Consider the following 19,224-nt stretch of genomic DNA (forward strand, 5'->3'; position numbering starts at 1 on the left):
ACAGGACTTGAAGACAGAGCCACACACACGTATCTCTCTCTCCACCACTGAATCCTTAGAACACAGAGAGCACTCAATTCAGGTCTGAGGAAATATCAGCGAAGATCTTCGCATTATGTGCCCACTTGCCTACCAAATGTACCTGCCTTGCAAGGTTTGAATGTTTTCTCAGTTTCTTGTTTTTACAAAAGAAGTGTTAGAGTAAATCAGCTCATTCAAAAGTCGCCATGAAAGAACGAAGCGGCACCCAGAGCACCGTTCGGGGGTGAAGATGATGGTGGGTGCTGAGCCAGCCCCACGGGGCGGCTGTGATGTGGAATTCTGGCGGCACTACTAGTAGGAGCAGCACGAAAGCGGGCTCTTCTTTCCGTCCATAGTGTGGTCCTCCTGCGCTCATTCACACAATGAGCTGGAAGGAAACTCAGAGGGCCATTTCTCAATTATCTCTGACCCTGGAAAACCATAAACTGGACGATGACTGCGAGGCCGTTTTGGCAAGAAGTCCAACACCGTACATGAGCTTTTATTACCCAGGTGCAGGCTTCCCGTAGTAAAAATGGCGATGCTGCTCCCTCCTTCCCTTAATGTGAGCCTAACTGTTGCCAATAGTGATCATGGACGCCAGAGCACGCGTTCCCATTGGCTGCTGCTCCGAGGCCCCGCCCCCTCCCCGAGCGTCGGCCGGGAATTGCGGAACGAGATCTCGTGGCTCTCGGCCCGGTCGCGCCTGCGCAATTCATTGGCGCCAAGATGGCGATGGAGATGAGGCTCCCGGTCCCTCGCAAGCCTCTTAGCGAGAGCCTGGGCCGCGAGACTAAGAAACATCTGGTGGTGCCGGGGGACACCATCACCACGGACACGGGCTTCATGCGGTGCGTGGGGACCTGGGGGCTCGGGGCCACGAAGGGCGGTTGCTGGGCTCTGCACGTGGCCCGCTGGCCACAACCTGGGCCCCTGTCCCCGGTGATGAAGCGCCCTCGGAACCCCGAATGCATCTCACGAGCATCCCCGCTTTACAAGGCCTTGGGCTGCTGCTCCCCGCATCCTGTGTGTCCCCGTGTGCGTTTGTCCCAGACCCTTGGGGCCCTTCTCTCCCGTCCTCTGCTGGCCATGGGTCTTGGTTCCTCGGCCTGAGGCCCAATTCTCTGAGCCTTCCTCGCCGGAGACCTGGAAAACGGGGAGGGTTCGGAGCAGGGGCCTCTTAGTGGGGACAGCGGACTCCTGATTTGGCGTCATCTCCTACCCAGGTGCACCATTTCGGAATCAGCACTTGTTTGGGCTGAGGGCAAACACGTGTATTGTGCTACAGGCACCCAAGGGTACCCCTTCGAAGCTGAGCGCAGTGCAGTATGTCGTCGTTAAGAGGGGAGGCCCTGGAGTCCGACAGTGTGGGTTCCAGTCCTGCCACCCCATGAATTGTACCTCCTCTCCAAAAGTCGGTTTCCTCATCTGGAAAATAGTGCTAATAACAGTAACTATTTGATAGGGTAACGAGGATTAAATAAGATCCTTATGTGAAGAAGCAAAGCCCACCATGATACCACCATCGTAGATAAACACTAATGGTGTTTCCCCTTTTATTTTCTGGGGAGAAGTGCACCTGCACATCTAAGAAGGGTACAGCATTTACAGAATTGCCCATTCACCTTTTAGTTTGAGCTTATTGGATCCTGAGAAATCTGGTGGTGGAGTTTATATTCTAACCGGGAGAGACATGATAAACCATAAGCACAACAAACAAGTTATTCAGGATGTTTGGTGGTGAATCCAGTGGGGGAAAAAAATGAAAAGTTGAGCAGACGAAGTGGCGTGTGGTTGGGAATATGGTGGGCTGGTAGCCGTGGGGTAGGGGACGATTTTAACGGGGGCAGTCAGCTAGGCCTGATGGAAAAAGCGCCGTGTGTGTAGACCTGAGTGAGGTGAGGGGCATGTCCACGGAGCTCTCTAGAGGAGGAAGTGTGCTAGGCAGAGAGAGCAGTCGCACAAAAGCCGGTCTCCGAGCGGGGAGGAGCCTGTTAGCTGGGGGAATACATTGTTCCTGACGGGAGAGCGCATCTCAGGTGTGACCCTGGTATCCTCGATGTCTTCTTCTTGCAACAGGGGCCATGGGACTTACATGGGGGAAGAGAAACTGATTGCCTCTGTGGCTGGTTCTGTGGAAAGAGTAAACAAGTTGATCTGTGTGAAAGCTTTGAAAACCAGGTGAGAACAAAAGGTGTGTATTCTCTGTCTTGTGGCGCCCACCTTGCACAGCCAGGCCTTTTCTGCCCCCCCCCCCCTCACCCGCCTGCCCTGTCATTCTGGGGGTCTGCGATTTGGAACATGCATAGGTGGCTAGGAAAGTGCGGGCTTCGAAGATTCCCCCACAGTGCCTGGCCTTTCCAAACCTTTGCTACCTCCTCTGTAAAAGGAGGGTAAGATCACAACCTAGCACCTGCGTTTTTTTTGTGGGTTTTTTTAAATGTATTTTTATTGATTTCAGAGAGGAAGGGAAAGGGGGAGAGAGAAACATCAGTGATGAGGGAATCATTGATCGGCTGCCTCCTGCACACCCCCTACTGGGGATCGAGCCTGCAACTCAGGCGTGTGCCCTTGGCTGGAATCAAACCCGGGACCCTTCAGTCCACAGGCTGGCGCTCTATCCACTGAGCCAAACCAGCCAGGGCGCTCCTACGGTTTTTATTAGAGCCCATTGAAAAGGTGCATGTAAAGTACTCAGCCCAGGGCTCAGTGTAGGCCAGCCCCGCCCAGAAGGGAGACCACTGGGGTTGGAACAGTGAGCAAGAGAGAGTAGGAGCTGAGCTGGTGGTTGGCCTGCCCTGCAGCCCTGAAAAGCATTTTGACTTCACTTGTGTAATCCAGGAAGCCCCTGGAGGGGGTGGAGCAGAAGAAGGACATGATCTGACTTCTGTTTTGATGAAATCACTCCGGCTGCTGTGGGGAGATTGAAGGGGGACAGGGACAGGCTTGCAGAGATAGCTGGGGCTTACCAGCTGAAGTGATGGTGGCTTGGACTAAGGTGGTAGCAGTAGAAGTGGAGAGTGATTAATTCTGTATGTATTTTGTGTCCTGGGTGTTTTTATCATGAAAGGGTGTTGGATATTTTATTTTTCAGTGTTGTTGTTTTTTAAATATGAGACCATGTCTGTGAGTAAAGATAGCTTTGCTTCTTCCTTTCCAAGTGGGATGCCCTTTATTTTCTGTGTGTATTTTGAAGGTAGAGCCAGGATTTGCTGGACTTGTCCGAGAGAGACAGAGACACTGATATTGAGATTTCTATCTTTCAAGAACTCCTCTTAAGATCCTAAGGTTTTTGGCTTGAGCAGCTGGAGGATGAGTTGTCATTTACTGAGATGGTGACACTGGGAGGGGATCAGTTTGTCATGGAGGAGGGTGACTGCTGGGAAGCTTTGTTTTAGGTCTGTTACATTTGAAAATGCCTATTAGTCATGCCTACTAGAGGTGCTGGGGAGTCTGGAATTCAGGGGAATGGTACAGTCCCGTGCCTTTAGGTTGGATGAGCTCACAAAGGGGTGAGTGTGGGCTGGAAAGAGAAGGCCCAGGGACGGAGCCTTCAGCATGTCACTGGGATTGGAGTGAAGAGCTAGCAAAGAGGCCGGGACGGGCAGCCAGTGGGTGGGGGAGACAGTGGGTAGACGGGTTTGGGGGGTGTGCGGTCTCACTCTCCTCTCTCCTCCCTTGGCTGATGCAGAACCCGCCTGTGTTCCGTAGCCCACCGGAAGGTATTCCATGATAAAATATCCCATTATCATTGTCATGTAGGTGACAAAATAGAGGTTCAGGCTTCATGAACTGCTTGTAGTAAATGTTTGCTTGAGAATAGTTAACGAAGACTGTGTCTCCTAGGAATGTTGGAAGTGACCAGTGCCCGAGAATAAGTCCCAGCAGCATAGGTGTTGGAAGTCACTAAATGTGGGACCGACTCGAGGCCCTCGTCCTGTCTAACTGAAATCTCAAGTAGTGCCTGGCTTTGTACTCAAGTCCACTGATGGATCACCATTTGTTTTATCTTTCAGATACAATGGTGAAGTGGGTGACATCGTAGTGGGGAGGATCACAGAGGTAAAGTCGCTGTCATCTTGGTCTTTTCGTAGTAAAAGCACCCTGGTGACTTAACGAGCGGGACGGGCATTCTGTGTGCAGTTACCTGAACGAAGCAGTCACTGTGTTTGGCCCTTGCTTGTGACCTGAGACGTAAACAGGTGGCTTGTTATTTGGGGGATTATTGGTCACTCATGTTGTGAGGTCTTGGCCCTGGAGTATGTGTCCAGGCGTGGAATTTCTTTCTGTTTCTAGGTTCAACAGAAGAGGTGGAAGGTGGAGACGAACTCCAGGCTGGATTCAGTCTTGCTTCTGTCATCCATGAACCTTCCAGGAGGAGAGCTGGTGAGGGGCCGCAGCTGGGCCTGTGTACTCTGCTGCCGGGAGCTCTGGTCTTTTGCTCCACCAGAGGACTCTGCTTTACCTTGAGGTGGCCCCGTTTACTCCTGTTGGTCTGCTGCAGGGGTCCTCAAACTACGGCCCGCGGGCCACATGCAAATACAAATATTGTATTTGTTCCCGTTTTGTTTTTTTACTTCAAAATAAGATATGTGCAGTGTTCATAGGAATTGGTTCATAGTTTTTTTTTAAACTATAGTCCGGCCCTCCAACGATCTGAGGGACAGTGAACTGGCCCTGTTTAAAAAGTTTGAGGACCCCTGGTCTGCTGTGAAGTTTGCTGCCCGATGTACACGCAGGCTTTTCACTTGGCCCAGGCCTCCCCACATAGGCAGCAGTTGGGGTGTAGTAGGATCCGGAGTGTCCATGGGGAGGAACCCCCAAAAGAGAGTTGGAAAAGGCAGCGCTCAGGCTTGGTGCTAACCGTTTTCCTTCTGGGAACATCAGCTTTGCACAGAAGTGTTTCTTGAAAAGTGTGTTTTGCGTTTAGATTTGATTCCAGGAATTGGGTGGCATTGGGTTACTCCAGGCAACTGCAGCCTTTTGTAAAATGCCATGGTTTCCCTTTCCCTCCGCCCTGTGCTGGGTTCTGTGGAGAGTGCAGGACAAAGGAGGCATGATTGAGTCCTGAAAGCTTACAGACCACCAGGGGAGTGCGATGACATCCAAATACTGGCAGCCGAAGCACAAGCCAGTGTGGGTTGTACAGAAAGAGGATTGATTTCAGTGAAGGAAATGCGTAGGAAAGTGGGCACTAGAGTGGGTCCTTGAAGGATGGGTAGAATTTCAGGATGAACTCAGGATATCTGAGAGGAAGGGGAATGTGTGAGCAAAGACACAGGCTGGAGGCGGTCGGTTCCTGCTGGAGCGAGCAGGGCTGCCGGGGCAGGTCGCTGGGAAAGGAGGCTGGGCTGTATTCGGAGGGTTCTGAATATCATGTCCGGAGCTTGAATACTTTCAGAGGAGGGAGAAGGAGAAGAGCCGTGGAAGGTTGTAAGTGGTTGTCTCTCTCGTCTCCTTGAGGGGCACGGGTGACCTACGTGGGTGTTTGGGTGCTGTGACTGCTTTCGGAGATCTCGAAGCGAGTGAGGAAAAGGAAGCAGAGAGGCCCCTCTGTAGGAGCTGACTTAGTAACGTCCTGCCTGTGTGTGTTTCAGAGGAGAAGATCGGCAGAGGATGAGCTGGCCATGAGAGGTTTCTTGCAGGAAGGGGACCTCATCAGTGTATCCTGCACCGTGCACTGCAGCCTCTGTGCTTCTGTGGGGCTGGGAAGTGGGGCTTAAACTGTGTTTCCCACAGGAGACACATCTGAGTCCCAGATGGAGTGTCAGGGGCTCTGCCGCAGCCCTGCTCCAGTATTCACGCAGGCGGGCTCTGCAGCTCTTGTTCACATCTGGGCGGCTAAGTCACTGCTTATAGCTAATGGTGGCCTGTGCTTTAAGCTTACTCACATTTTCTTAATGACATTAGCTTTTATCCCAGGGAGTAGGAAAAGTTGTTCATAGCAAGATACTCATGACAAGTAAGAGGGAGAGGTTGGGTCACAGCGATGTCCTCCCGGCCCAGGACTGCCACGCGGGACAGTTGGGTGGGAGGAAAGGATGGGGGGCGGTGCGGGCATAGACACGGGATGCAGATGGCATGAAGAATGTGTGTTCCTTCATCGCCCTGGCCAGGCTGAGGTGCAGGCAGTGTTCTCTGACGGAGCTGTTTCCCTGCACACGAGGAGCCTGAAATACGGAAAGGTAAGCTGGGCCCTTGCTGGTCCTGTTTGCTGACCGAGACTTCAGGTCCATTTCTGAATCCTCGGCGCTCTCTGGGATTCTGACCTGAAGAACCCCAGAAGTTAGGGCCCCAGGCTGGCGTCCCCCTAGTGATTGCCTCACACAGCCATGGGTCAGTAGCGTTGTGGTGAATGACAATTCTTACCTTTTTTTACTGACGAGATTGTTCTGGCAGGAGCCCCTATGACCGAGGACCCTGAGGCCCTGCTGTCTGCTCCCTCCCCCTGGGCGCTGCAGCTCTGCATTGGGCCAGGGCTGAGAGGCAGCCGTGGCACAAAGGAAAGTCTCGGACTGACGAAACAGGACTGTCCAACTCGGACAAATGTCTAATCAATAAAATGGATATTATCGCTAGGAACGATTGTTCACTTGAGCCTCTAAATGAAGTTTTACTGCTTTGCTTCTATGAGGTTACATTATTGAGGCTATTTTTTAAAATGACAGCATACTTCCCAAAACAAATTATAACTTGTTAGTGTCTTGGCTTTATCGGAATGAACCTTTTCATTTCCTTCCCTTAATGGAGTGGCTACAGCCAACCATGTTCATGTCCTTCAAGTAGGAGGTGAAATGGTTGCCCTGCATGCGCTGACCTTTTGGGCCTGGGTACTGCTGACCCTCCCTCAGCCGGGTGTGGGATTTGGGCTGTCCTATCAGAACCAGGGGTGGATGTGCGCCCTTGGTCGGTCCCCTAGGCCCAGTGTTACACATCTTGTGGGCGAGATAGGTGGTCGGGGTCGGGGTGCAGCAGAACAGGGCTTCTTGGCCTACAAGAGACTCGAGCCAGGTCCTCACTGGCTCCAGCTTCTCTAACAGCCAGCGCCCCAGCCCTAGCTTAGAGTGGGACAGTGGCAGAGAAGGATATTGAAAGTCACCTTCTCTCGGGATATGTCAGCAACCTGTGCACCTAGAAGTGTTCTCTGAATAATCACTGTGTGTGTGCGGATGGGTGACCAGCCACAAGCTACTAACAAGAAGGACCCTGATTCCACTGTAACTGGGACATGCGTTCTGTAACCTGCTTTTCCTCCGCCTCACTGATGATCCACAGTGACCTGATCTGTGATGTATTTCTCTAGCTAGGTCAGGGTGTATTGGTCCAGGTTTCCCCCTCCCTGGTGAAGCGGCAGAAGACTCACTTCCATGACTTGCCTTGTGGTGCCTCGGTGATTCTGGGTAACAATGGCTTCATCTGGATCTACCCTACACCTGAGCACAAAGAAGAAGATGCAGGGGGCTTCGTTGCAAACCTGGAGGTGCGTGAACACCACAGCAGCCGCGGGGGTGGAGTGGCACTTGGTCTCCCTTCTGCTGCTGCGGCGGGTGGGGCTTGCTGTGTTTAGCTCTATTATTGCTGTCGTCTGTTAGTGTGAAGTGTTTCGTGAACATTGTATTGCCCTCTTTCTGAAGAGATGAGGTCCGCAACAGATGGCACAGTGGTAGGGTAGTCGCTGAATGAAGAGCCACTGAAGAAGCCATCCTTTTTTAAATCCTTGCCTGAGGATATGCTTTAAAAATGATTTTAGGGAGGGGAGGGGGACGGAGGAGGGAGAAAGAGAGAGAGAAAGAGAGAAACATCGATAGGTTCTTCCTGTACTCGCCTTTAGCAGGAATAGAACCAGCGACCTTTCGTTGTATGGGATGATTTGCCAACCAACTGAGCCACACTGGGCAGGGCAAGGAGCCATTTTTGTGAATCCTGCTTGGAGTTAGCCATTTGATTGGTTTGGAGTCCCAGAGTGATAACTGAGTTATAAACAATTTCTATGGTTTGCTGTGACCGTTCACTTATTTTGGTCCTGTTTCTATTTCCCTCCCCTTTCCCTTTGCATCCGCCGGCAGCCTGTCTCCCTTACCGATCGAGAGGTGATCTCCCGGCTTCGGAACTGTATCGTCTCGCTGGTAACTCAGAGGATGATGCTGTATGATACCAGCATCCTGTATTGCTATGAGGCATCCCTTCCACATCAGGTACTCCTCCCAGAGCTTCCCTTCTCCTCACTGGTCTGGGAGCAGGTATTGCATATTTATCCATTGGCTCCAGCGTTTACTCGGTGATGGCAAGCACATCCCCCAGATGCCTTTGCTGTGTCCAGCAGTGTGAACCGATCGGGTGGACAGCCTTAATGAGCGTCTGGGAGCTCTTTCCCCAAGATACTTGTAATAGTCTCAGTGTGTAGTGTCAGTATAAGGGTTTGGGGCATGAAGGTAAGACAGCAACCCCTGGACTTCATCTTGCCCATTCCGATTTCAGCTCTCTCTTTAGTGAGTGCTGGAAACCTATCTTATTCTTGTCAACTGTATCCCAGAGAGTTTTCTAGCAGATCATAGCCGGTATTACTTAGCCTCTGGTAAATGAAACATAGAAAGAAAGATGGAAGGCTTATGTTAACCATGCTTGCTTTCTGCATTTGGCCTGATTTGATGGTCTGCTGTGATTGGTTTCTTTTCTGAATAAATACTTTTTCCTTTCTTTTTCAGATTAAAGACATCTTAAAGCCAGAAATAATGGAAGAGATTGTGATGGAAACGCGTCAGAGACTTTTAGAACAGGAGGGCTAGGCGAAGTGTCTGAAGGACAGGACTGTGCCTGACAGAGCAGCTCTTGAAAGTGAAGAATCTGAGTTGTAGTTCCGTGTGTGGCTCCGAACCTCATCAGGGACCTACACTGGGCTGCCTCCACCACAGGCCTGCTTTCTTCTGTTCGAAGGCCCGACCTGGGCGAGGCGAACTGCGCTGCTGGCCGCTTGGGCCGCTTGCACATCCCAGCACTTGGCTGGTTTTGCATCTTCAAAAGTACGCAGTGTTCCAAGTGGGCTTCCATCTGGAATAATACGAAGAATCTTTCCTTTTCTACTTAAACATCACTTCACAAAGCACAGTGCATCAAGAAATTGCCTTTATAGCTTGGCTGTATGGCTCAGTGGTTGAGCATCGACCCATGAACCAAGAGGTCCCTGGTTCGATTCCTGGTCAGGGCACATGTCCAGGTTGCAGGTTTGATCCTCAGTAGGGGGCGTGCAGGAGGCAGCCGATTGATGTCTCCCTCTCTCATCAATGTTTCTGTCTATCCCTCTCTCTAAAATCAATAAAGCAGCAACAACAACAAAAATGGCTCCTTGACCCTAAATTGTCTGTTTTGGCTTCCGCTCCCACTCCCTCTGCAGCACAAGTACAACATTGAATGTAGTTGGTAAGGTTAACCCAGCAGTCGGAAGAATAAACTTAACCAAGCAGCCTTTTGCTGGGTTGGAATCTTCCCTTCGCATGTTCCTTCTAGTGATAGATTCAAGTGCATCCACACCAGGCTGCCTTACTCTGTCCTGCCATTGAGGGTGATTTGTAAGAAGTTGAATTATCGATAATAGAATGAATATTTTGGATGTTCCTCCTATATAATTAAAGTAGCAATGCATTAACTTTTTTTTAAAAAAATTGATTTTTAGAGAGGAAGGGGGATAGAATACTGATGTGAGAGAGAAATGTCGATCTGTTGCCTCCCACATTTGCCCCAACCTGGGTATGTGTCCTGACTGGGCATGGGACCTGCCACCTGTTGGTGTCCAGCATCCCCCAGCAGCCTGTCTCCCTTACTGATCGAGAGGTGATCTCCCAGCTTTAGAGATCACCAATGAGCCACACTGGCCAGGGCAAGATGCCGAGTTACTAAGAAATGCCAGAATTCCTGTGCATTGGTTTGTCTGATGTCAAAAAAATGGTTTAAAGGCACTTTCTGTTCTTGTGTTTTTTGTAATACTTGAGAACTGAGTACAGTTGAAGGAGGGCATAGCAGATATAAATTCTGCCAGAGGCCCTAACTACTCTACTTGGCTCACCTAGTAAAATTTAAACCTTGGATAGTTTCAATGGTAGTAACATGGAATACTGTTTTTGACAATTTTGAAATACAATTTGGCTGTTTTTGAATTAAGAGGTGTGTATATGTGTGTGTATACACACACACACACATACACACATATATGATCCGATATATAAATATTTTATATATATTATATAAAATTAATTTTTTTTATTTTCAGAGAGGAAGGGATAGGGGAGATAGAAACATCAATAATGAGAGAGAATCATTGATAGGCTGCCTCCTGCACACCCCCTACTGGGGATTGAGCCCACAGTCTGGGCAAGTGCCTTGACGGGGAATTGAACAGTTACTTCCTGGTTCATAGGTCGACAATCACAGAGCCACATCAGCCAGGCATAAAGGGTATATTTCTCGTATATAATACTCAATAGCTTTTTAAAAAATCTTATTCTTTTTCATTCCAAGTGTATCAGTTGTTTTGAGGAGTTTGCAGACAACTGAATATTCTATAGGTTGTTGCAACTTTGAGATTTGCAACAGCCTATAGAATTTTTGAGAACGCAGGCCAGGCCATATGCCTCTTGAGAGAAGGGAATAAGAAAAGATGGGAACCCGAGTCCCTGGTTTGGTTTTAACCAGGGCCATATGTAAGTTTGTTGAAAGTTATCCTCAATTCTCTCTCTCAAGCTGCCTACCTGTGCTGTTCATTCAGTATCTGCTGAAGGGTGGTACCTACAAAGTAGAAATAACAGAAGGCTAAAAGCGCGGTTTAGTAGTTATTTCCTGTGGCCCACTAGAGGGCGCCCTTGTTAAATGTACTATTCCAGCGGGCAGAAGAAATGGAATAAACTGAATGGAATAGGATAGATCAGTGGTCGGCAAAACTGCGGCTCTTTGGCCCCTTGAATGTGGCTCTTCCACAAAATACCACGTGTGGGCGCACATGTACAGTGCGATTGAACTTTGTGGCCCATGCGCAGAAGTCGGTATTTTGTGGAAGAGCCACACTCAAGGGGCCAGAGAGCCTCAATGTGACTCGCGAGCTGCAGTTTGCCGACCACTGGATAGATGAATTATAATGGTACTGAAACCCTTTAGCAACTTGGTGGATCTGTCAGGATTACCTGGGCTCTGGATTCTAGTTTTAAGTCCTCAAAAATATTCTACAGTGTTATACACAGAGTGAAAAAGTATAGTCAATCTCTAAAAATATAGCCTGGGCTTGGGGCTCACCTAAAATTAGAAAATGGTTAAAGTAGGAAATGGAGATTTGGGATAAGTGTTTTGGTTAAGTACAGCTGACCTCTATACTGACTTTAATAAAGCATAATTTCAATCTTTGTGGAAAACCAAGATCTCATTTGATCCTCCTGATAACCTTGTAAAGTTGGCAGTTATGACTCCACCTAAAAGTGAAAAAAGCGATTCAGGGAGTTAGAAGACTGGATTAAGCCCATTAACAACTGAATGAGGAATAGCTTTAAGCTCTAGAGAGGTGTCAGAGCAATCCAGAGAATGGGCTGGACTGATTGTGAAAGGAATGGGTCTAGAAATTTTATTCCAGCATTAAGACATACTTTGGATTGTTACTCATTTTGCTTATTTCCTGTCATTCCCTCCAAGTGTGCTCTTGGAGAACAGGGATGAGTTGTCATCTCTCCTCTACCCTCCTGTATTGTATCTTAGCCCCTAGAACAGTGCTTGATACACAGGGGCTCAATAAATGTGCGTCCTGAATGAATTGTTAGTTCAAGAAGTGTGTGTTAAAAAGAGTTACCTGATTGTCCAATTTTAAACTAGAGAATGAAGATGAGCAGGAAATTGTGAAAACATGAATAGAAATAAAAAGAAAGCAAGTTGCCGAAACCGGTTTGGCTCAGTGGATAGAGTGTCGACCTGCAGACTGAAGGGTCCCGGGTTCGATTCTGGTCAAGGGCGTGTACCTGGGTTGCGGGCATATCCCCAGTGGGAGATGTGCAGGAGGCAGCTGATCGATGTTTCTCTCTTGTCGATGTTTCTAGCTCTCTATCTCTCTCCCTTCCTCTCTGTAAAAAAATCAATAAAATATATTAAAAAAAAAAAAAGAAAGAAAGCAAGTCTCCAAAAAGAAAAATTAGGGTGGTACTACTCAGGATGAGATAATGGGTAAATAAAGGAATACAGGTCTTGAAGTTTTAAGAGTGATCTATAAGCCAGGACCAAGTTTGTCAGCCAGATTGTTTTGTGACAGAGCAAAGATAAACCAGTTAACATCTGAATATAAATTCCAGCTCTGAATCTGTGCACAAATTTTCTTTCATGTGCTTCATATTCACTTCCTCCAGGTGACTCTTGAAGCCTATGTAAAACATTTCCCAATCCAACAGAAATATTTCCAAAATATATAACAAGATAATGTATAAGACCTATAATTTGGCTGTGGTTTTCCCCTAATATTAGTAGCAACTTATTAAAAAATCAGTGTCTAATTAGGCCAACAGTTATTTGATACTGAGTGGCACAGTAGAAAACCATGGGTTTTGGAGCAACATCAACTGGACTCAAATCGTGACTTTGTCACATACTAAGCAAGTGACCTTGAGTAAGTCACGTTTCTGAAGCTCTTCCCAGCTGTTTAACGGGGACTAGTTCATGCCTCATCGGGCTCTAGTGAGGATTAAATGAGATAATACTGTGTATGAAAAGCATAGCAGTGCCTGGTGTAGAGTAGGCGCTGCGGTGAGTGGATCCTATTAGAAATGGGTATATCCTGGCCAGGTGCACTTTGGGAGACATGGAGAGTAAAGGGTAGGGAACCAGGGTGCTTTTTAGTTGCAGAACATGGGTTCTGACAGGTGTGGGTTTGTGTCTGGGTCATTGGTCAGCTCTGTAGGCCTGGTAGCCAACAGTCCGTACAATTCCTTGGCTTTACACAGTGGATGTTTTCATGTGAATACATGTACACCTGTGAAATGAGGTTTTATCGTCAAGGTTCCGCTCAGCATCTATGATTGCGCCTGGCTTAGCCTCCTGATGCCCCAAAGAAACAGAATTCTCTAGCAATATGTCGGATGCTTTCCAGACATTTATTTTTCTCTAGTTCTCATATTTATGCTTCTTGGGGATGGAAAGGTGGAAATTTAGGATTGGGGAGTGGGCACCAAAAACCTTGGTTTCCAGGAGCGAGCCAAATTTTCTCCCTTAAAGAGCCTCAAGGAAGTAATTCAACTCCGGTTCTTGGAAAATCCAAACCGTAGTTTTCTCCTTGCTTTGGCTCCTCGCGGGTCTCGCAACCCGCGCAGGGTAGACGTTGGTCAGCCCCAAGCGAGACCGCCTAGAGTCCACCCGCTCCCAGGAGGGTGGGACCGAAACTCAGGAGCCTGGGCAGAGGGCAAGAAGTCGCGGGTGCACGCGGACAAGGGGGGAAAGCTACGGACCACAACTCCCGACATGCCCTGCGGGCTGCGCCGAAAACGGTTGGCTGGGAGCTCTAGCTTTATTGCCCTTATCGGCCAATAGGACGCAGGAGGGAGACATGACCCGGATTCTCGGGGACCAATGGTGGGGCAGGGGAGGCGGGTGCTTCCTTACTACTCATCTTGCCCTCAGAAAAATCCTATTTCAAAGGTTGGGCCGGGGCGGGCTCTGGTGGGCAAGAAGAACAGAGCCGGAAGGTGCGGCGGCGCCGCGAAAACGGCGCCAGGAGGGTCCCGGTCCCCGCGAGGCGCGCGCCGGACGCCGCTGGGGGCGGGGCCGGAGGCGGGGCCTGGCCTCGTTGTGGAGCGGCTCGTAATCCATCATGGCGGCCGCGGGGGTCAGTGTCCGTTCCTGAGCAGCGCCGGAGCTGGAGCCGGTTCCCAGGTCCTGCGGCTGAGGAGCACCGCCGTTGTCCACGGCCCCTACCTGCGGGGGACGGCTGGGCCCCGCGGCGGAGCTCGGGGGATGTGACTGCCCGGCGGCTGCGGCAACGTCCGGGGCCGGGGGAGGGGGTGTCTCGGGCAGAGACCCCCGGGCTCGGGGCAGCCGAGGCGGCCGGGCCTCCTCCCCCCTTCGCCGCCTCCCCGCTGCGGAGCCCCGAGAGTCTTTGGTCCCTCACCGCCCTGCGCCGGCTCTGGGACCCCGGGGGTGGTCTCTTCCCCCTGGACCTGGGGCGCCCGGCTTCCCGACGCGGAGGAGCGTCGCCCGAGTAAGCCGCCCGCGCCGCGACCGGCAGCCTCCCTCTCACCTCGAGCCGCCCCTGCGCCGGACCGTCCGACTCGCAGCCCCAAGTTTGGCCTCGGAGCCCCCCGTCTCCCCCTCCCCCCATTAAAACCCCCTCCCTGCTGTCAGGGGGCCTCCCCTCCCCCAGGTTGCTCCCGGGAGCCTCTTCATGCCCTGACTTCTCCCAATGTCACCGACGGCGCCCCTCGTCCCAGCCCTGCCCCAAACTTCCATGCGGAGGAGAAGTCTGGACTCGTTTCACCGGCCGTTTAAAAAGCGGACTTAGGAGCTGCCGGCCATGCCTTCCTCCTCCGCGGAGCCGGGGGCGCGCGCTCGCTGAAGTCGGGGCGCCCCGTGCGGGCCCTTTTCCGGGGAGCAGGGTCGGCAAGCCGCCGCGGCAGCTGGTTGGTCAGGAAATTGGTCGGAAAATGAAGAAGAACCGAGCGGGTGGGTGACTTCCACGGGGAAAGTTCCGGGGACGCCTCCAAAGACGGTGGACATTTCCTTGATGTGTGGGAACCATCGCGACGACTCGGGGTGTCACCGACCCTTTTCCCGCGTCTCCGGCGAATCTTCCTGGTGTAGGTGTTTCTCCTGGAAAGACGTCGGCTCTTCAGCCAGTACAAAGGCACTGAACGGCCAGGAAACTTTTTTGGGGGGGCATTGCCATGACTTCGGATTGACAAACCGCGAAGATAGGCGGACCCCCTGCTGACACGTGTCAGCCAGAAGGCGGCCGGGCCGGCTCCCTCGCGGGGTGAGGGAAGGGGTCCCCCCGCGACTGCCCTCAGTTCCCGGCCCGCGGACAGGCGGTGGCTGTGAAGTCCCACGTGGACGTGGGCCGTTGTCCTCGGCCCGCGCCCGGGCCAGTCTGCAAGGTGGTGGACCCTCCTCCGGAAAGGGGCCCCGTCCTGGCTTTATGGGGCAGCAGCCTGGAAAAGTGCTTGGGGACCAGCGGAGGCCGAGCTTGCCTGCCCTGCACTTCATCAAGGTCGCAGGGAAGAAGGAGTCCTCCCGGCACGGGGGCCCGCCCTGCAATGTGTTCGTGGAGCATGGTGAGTGCTTGCCCCGCGCTCCGGGCCGTTCCCCTCGGTGTACAGCTGGGGGGAGGCAGGCACGAGGGCCGGGAGCCACGGCGCCGGTGTTGGCTCCTTCCCTTTCTCCCCAAAACTTGTTGCTGCAGCTTTCTTGGTTTCTCTGCAGAAGAAAAAGTTGCGTGGTGACGGTTCGTCACTATTCGGTGGTTGGTTGGTTGGTGTTTTTGAGTTGCTTATTTCTTGTCTGACTCTCACCGGCTGTCGGTTGACCTTGGACAAGCCATTTCACTCTCCCAGTTTCCTGAGGAGGTTGGACTTCAGCGCTTTCCCAGGATCCGCCGCCCACGATTCTGCTCCAACCTGCGGCTGGGCCGGTCCCCGCAGGTGCACAGAGCCTGTGCCACTGTATCCACAGAGAGCGTTTGTCAGTCCTCCCCCCAAAGCGGCAGAACCGCGGGTCCCCGTTGGCACCCATATTCTTGCCCTTTTCAGTCACAAGTGCTCACTCCGGAGCTGCTGTGGGAGAACCAGGCAGGGAAGCAGCATTGCATGTGAATGGTTACCCGGCTCCCGTTGTTTTACTCTATACCGGGGTAATCCTTTCCCATGGATGCAGCGAGAGTTCCTCCTCCACTCTCCCTGCTTCAGATGACATTTGGGGCAAAAAAGTGGTCTTTGACATTTTCATGGACATAGTTGGCATTGAGTTCTGACAGTACATGTTACACTGTTCACTTCTAGTAATTCTGCGTGAAGTTTTAAGTAAGGGTCAGCTTAGAAGATGTTTGTAATGAGTGGACCACGAACCAATTAATTAGGGTCCTCTTTGTACACTTGCAGCCTGACATTTTTCAGACTGGGTACTTTGTATTAAAACTAATTTTATATAATGCATGAAATTTGTGCAAGAGTAGGCCTTCCTTACCAACCCCCCCCCCCCCTTCCCGCCCTGCACCCTGGACCTGGGCTTCCCTCCGGCCCCCCTGCAGGCACCTGGGACCCAGGCTTCCCTCACAGCCCCAGCTTCGTCCGGAAGGACATCTGGAAGGATGTCCGGTCTAATTAACATATTACGCTTTTATTATTATAGATATTGGTTGAGCCCACCAATTCTATAAGCAAAGATGTGTGCAAGCGACATAAACTTTAATATTCAAGCATAAATACCTCTTAACAATAGATGACTACAATAAACAAAGGTCTCTGTTCAGTGAACTTGCATTTGACAGTTGAGAATATCCACCTCATCTGAATGTTCTGGGTACTTGGATTTTACTTTGCCTTAAAACATTTGGTTATATTTTAGCATTGGTTTTAGACAGGCAAATATGGTAATATGTTCTGGTGCTTCCCAAATTCAGCATTTGTAAAGTGAATTATTTACATTTTAAATTGCTAGTGAAATAGGAAAATTGGTTCAGATTTCAGGAGAGCTTTGACCAGACTTAGAATTTAAAATGTACATAGCAGTGACCCAGTAAAATCTCACTCTTGGGAAGCTATCCTGGTATAGAACAGTGTAGTCCCCTAGATGTTCCTGACATACCCCTTTGGGGGTCCGGGGTTAAAACTGTTTGCATATTAATGCAATACCAAGATGTTATTTGTACTCTTTGCATGAATGGTGCAAAAATAATGCATGAATCAAGGCTGTGGTACCTAACTACTAGTATACTGGTAGCGATGTATGCATGCTATGCACCCATAGTTAAAAAAAAGGGCTTTCACTTAAGAATGTCCTTGGTGAAGTAGCAAAAACTATTAATTTTATTAACTCTTGACCCTTGTGTGTATGTGTTTAATATCCTATGGGATGAAATGGTAAGAATGCATAGCACTTTTCTGTTGTGTATTGATTATCTCTAGGCAGAGCACTGGGGCAGTTGTTTGAGTAGGAAGCTGAACTAGTGCTTATATCATGGACTATCACTTTTACTTGAAACTATGATGGAAAACTACGACTGACAGACAATGGTTTATTCAGAGTTAACATATAAAGGAATCTTTCAAAGAAAACAACTGGTAGTATCTGTTGTCAAAGATAAAATTTTAGCTTTCCAGCAAAAAATAGATTGTGGAAATAATCTTTTTTTTTTTTTTTTTTACTTTTTTAAATTTTAATTTTGTTTTATTGCTTAGAGTATTACATATGTGTCGTCCCCCCCCCTCCCCCGCCATGGAAATAATCTTATTTTGTAGAGATTGGTGGTAATATTTATAAATGTGCTATTTTGATATCCTCCTATATAATAAAAACCTAATATGCTAAGTGTCTGGTTGACCGATGGCTGTTCAACCAATCAAAGTGTAATATGCTAATGATATGCTAAGACCGCTCAACCGCTTGCTGTGATGTGCACTAACCACCAGGGGGCAGACAGTCGACTGGTTGACCAGTTGCTATGACATGCACTGACCACCAGGGGGCAGGTGCTCCGACTGGTAGATTAGCTTGCTGCTGGGGTCCAGCTGATTAGGACTGAATGAGATGGGCCAGACACGCCCTGGAGCCCTCCCGAGGTCCCTCCCTGGCTGGCTAACATCCCACGTCCCTCCCTGGGCCCCATTCGTGCACTGGTGGGGTCCCTTGGCCTGGCCTGCGCCCTCTCATAATCCGGGACCTCTCAGGGGATGTCGGAGAGCCAGTTTTGGCTCAATCCCGCAGGCCAGGCTGAGGGACCTCACTGGTGTACAAATTCGTGCACCGGGCCTCTAATCTTATAATGAAATGTGTTATTTGGAAGATCTACATAATTCAGTGAATCACTCTTTTCTAAATGATCAACATGTGATATTATAAAATTACAGGTAAAAGATTCATTCAAGGTGCAAGATGAACCAATGAATTTTTATGTAACAGAATACAAAAGTTCATTGATACAGTTTTAGATTCTACATTACAGCTAACCTTAGGAAACTACCAGTTACCAAGTTTTGGTGTAGTTTCAAAGAACATCTATAGTTATCTAAAAGTAGGTTGAAACAGTTATTTTCCAGTTATAACAAAAACATTTATTTTTAAATGAATAATTACAATTTTTCAGTTTAAACTTCTAGTATGGTAAATAATGATAAGCTATATAAATAAGCTATATAAGCTATATAAACAAAAACTCTTCAGGGTCCTCAATAATTTTCCAGAGTATCAAAGAGGCCTTGAGAAAAAAAAGTTTGCCCTAGCTGGTTTGGCTCAGTGGATAGAGCATCGGCCTGCTGACTGAATGTTCCCAGGTTCAATTCCGGTCAAGGGCATATGCCAGGGTTGCGGGCTCAATCCCCAGTAGGGAGCATGCAATAGGCAGCCGACCCGTGATTCTCTCTCATCATTGATGTTTCTCTCTCTCTCTCCCTCTCCCTTCCTCTCTGAAATCAATAAAAATATATTTAAAAAAGTTTGAGAACTGCTGCTATAGAGACTTTATAAAGAGGGCACATAAGGATATGTATCGACATACTGTAAAGTACTAATACTGAAAGATGTCCATGTAGTGGCAGAGGGAAATTTGAAGGTCAGTCTGCATGGTGTGGCTCTCTCTCTCCATATATATATATATGTTTTTATTGATTTTAGACGAGATTGGGCGCATTTAGGGTGGTATGGCCGTAGACTGTTTTTATTGATTTCAGAGAGAGGAAGGGAAAAGGAGAGAGAGATAGAAACATCAGTGATGAGAGAAAATCATTGATTGGCTGCCTCCTGCATGCCCTATGACTGGGAATCGAACTGTGACCTCCTGTTTCATAGGTTGACACTCAACCACTGAGCCATGCTGCCCTGGAACTCATCATGTTTTTGATAGTCTATTGAATATTCTTATTCGTTGGTGTTTGGGTGTTTGGAGATGGTTGTTTTTTCAGCATTCCAGCGTGGGTTTTTTTTGTGTGTGTGTGGTTGTTGTTTTTTTTTGCTAATACAAGCAGTTATGCATTTATTATATAA

The 19,224-nt window shown here is 49.4% G+C and overlaps 3 protein-coding genes across 3 annotated transcripts in view; all 3 read left to right on the plus strand.

The window, feature by feature from the left end:
• Positions 1-747: 747 nt before the first annotated feature.
• Positions 748-9,973, plus strand: EXOSC2 (exosome component 2). The gene is made up of 9 exons (XM_081102853.1): positions 748-872; positions 2,101-2,202; positions 4,038-4,083; positions 4,318-4,407; positions 5,619-5,684; positions 6,138-6,206; positions 7,325-7,501; positions 8,088-8,216; positions 8,727-9,973. Exons 1-9 carry the CDS (start codon positions 751-753, stop codon positions 8,805-8,807), a joined length of 882 nt encoding a protein of 293 aa, XP_080958979.1. The 5' UTR covers positions 748-750; the 3' UTR covers positions 8,808-9,973.
• A 4,461-nt stretch (positions 9,974-14,434) lies between these two features.
• On the plus strand, positions 14,435-14,533 carry LOC308528353 (uncharacterized protein; the record flags this gene model as incomplete). The annotated part of the gene is made up of 1 exon (XM_081103966.1): positions 14,435-14,533. One exon carries the CDS (start codon positions 14,435-14,437, stop codon positions 14,531-14,533), a length of 99 nt encoding a protein of 32 aa, XP_080960092.1.
• Positions 14,534-15,166: 633 nt separating this feature from the next.
• ABL1 (ABL proto-oncogene 1, non-receptor tyrosine kinase) overlaps positions 15,167-19,224 on the plus strand; it is a gene marked incomplete at its 5' end in the record, with an annotated part of 95,107 nt that continues 91,049 nt past the window's right edge. The window contains one exon of the mRNA XM_081103967.1: positions 15,167-15,302. Within this exon, the coding sequence (XP_080960093.1) occupies positions 15,167-15,302 (136 nt within the window). The remainder of the gene's footprint in view (positions 15,303-19,224) is intronic.

Source organism: Myotis nattereri (assembly GCF_964212035.1).
Source record: "Myotis nattereri genome assembly, chromosome: 12".
In the NCBI taxonomy this organism is placed as follows: domain Eukaryota; kingdom Metazoa; phylum Chordata; class Mammalia; order Chiroptera; family Vespertilionidae; genus Myotis; species Myotis nattereri.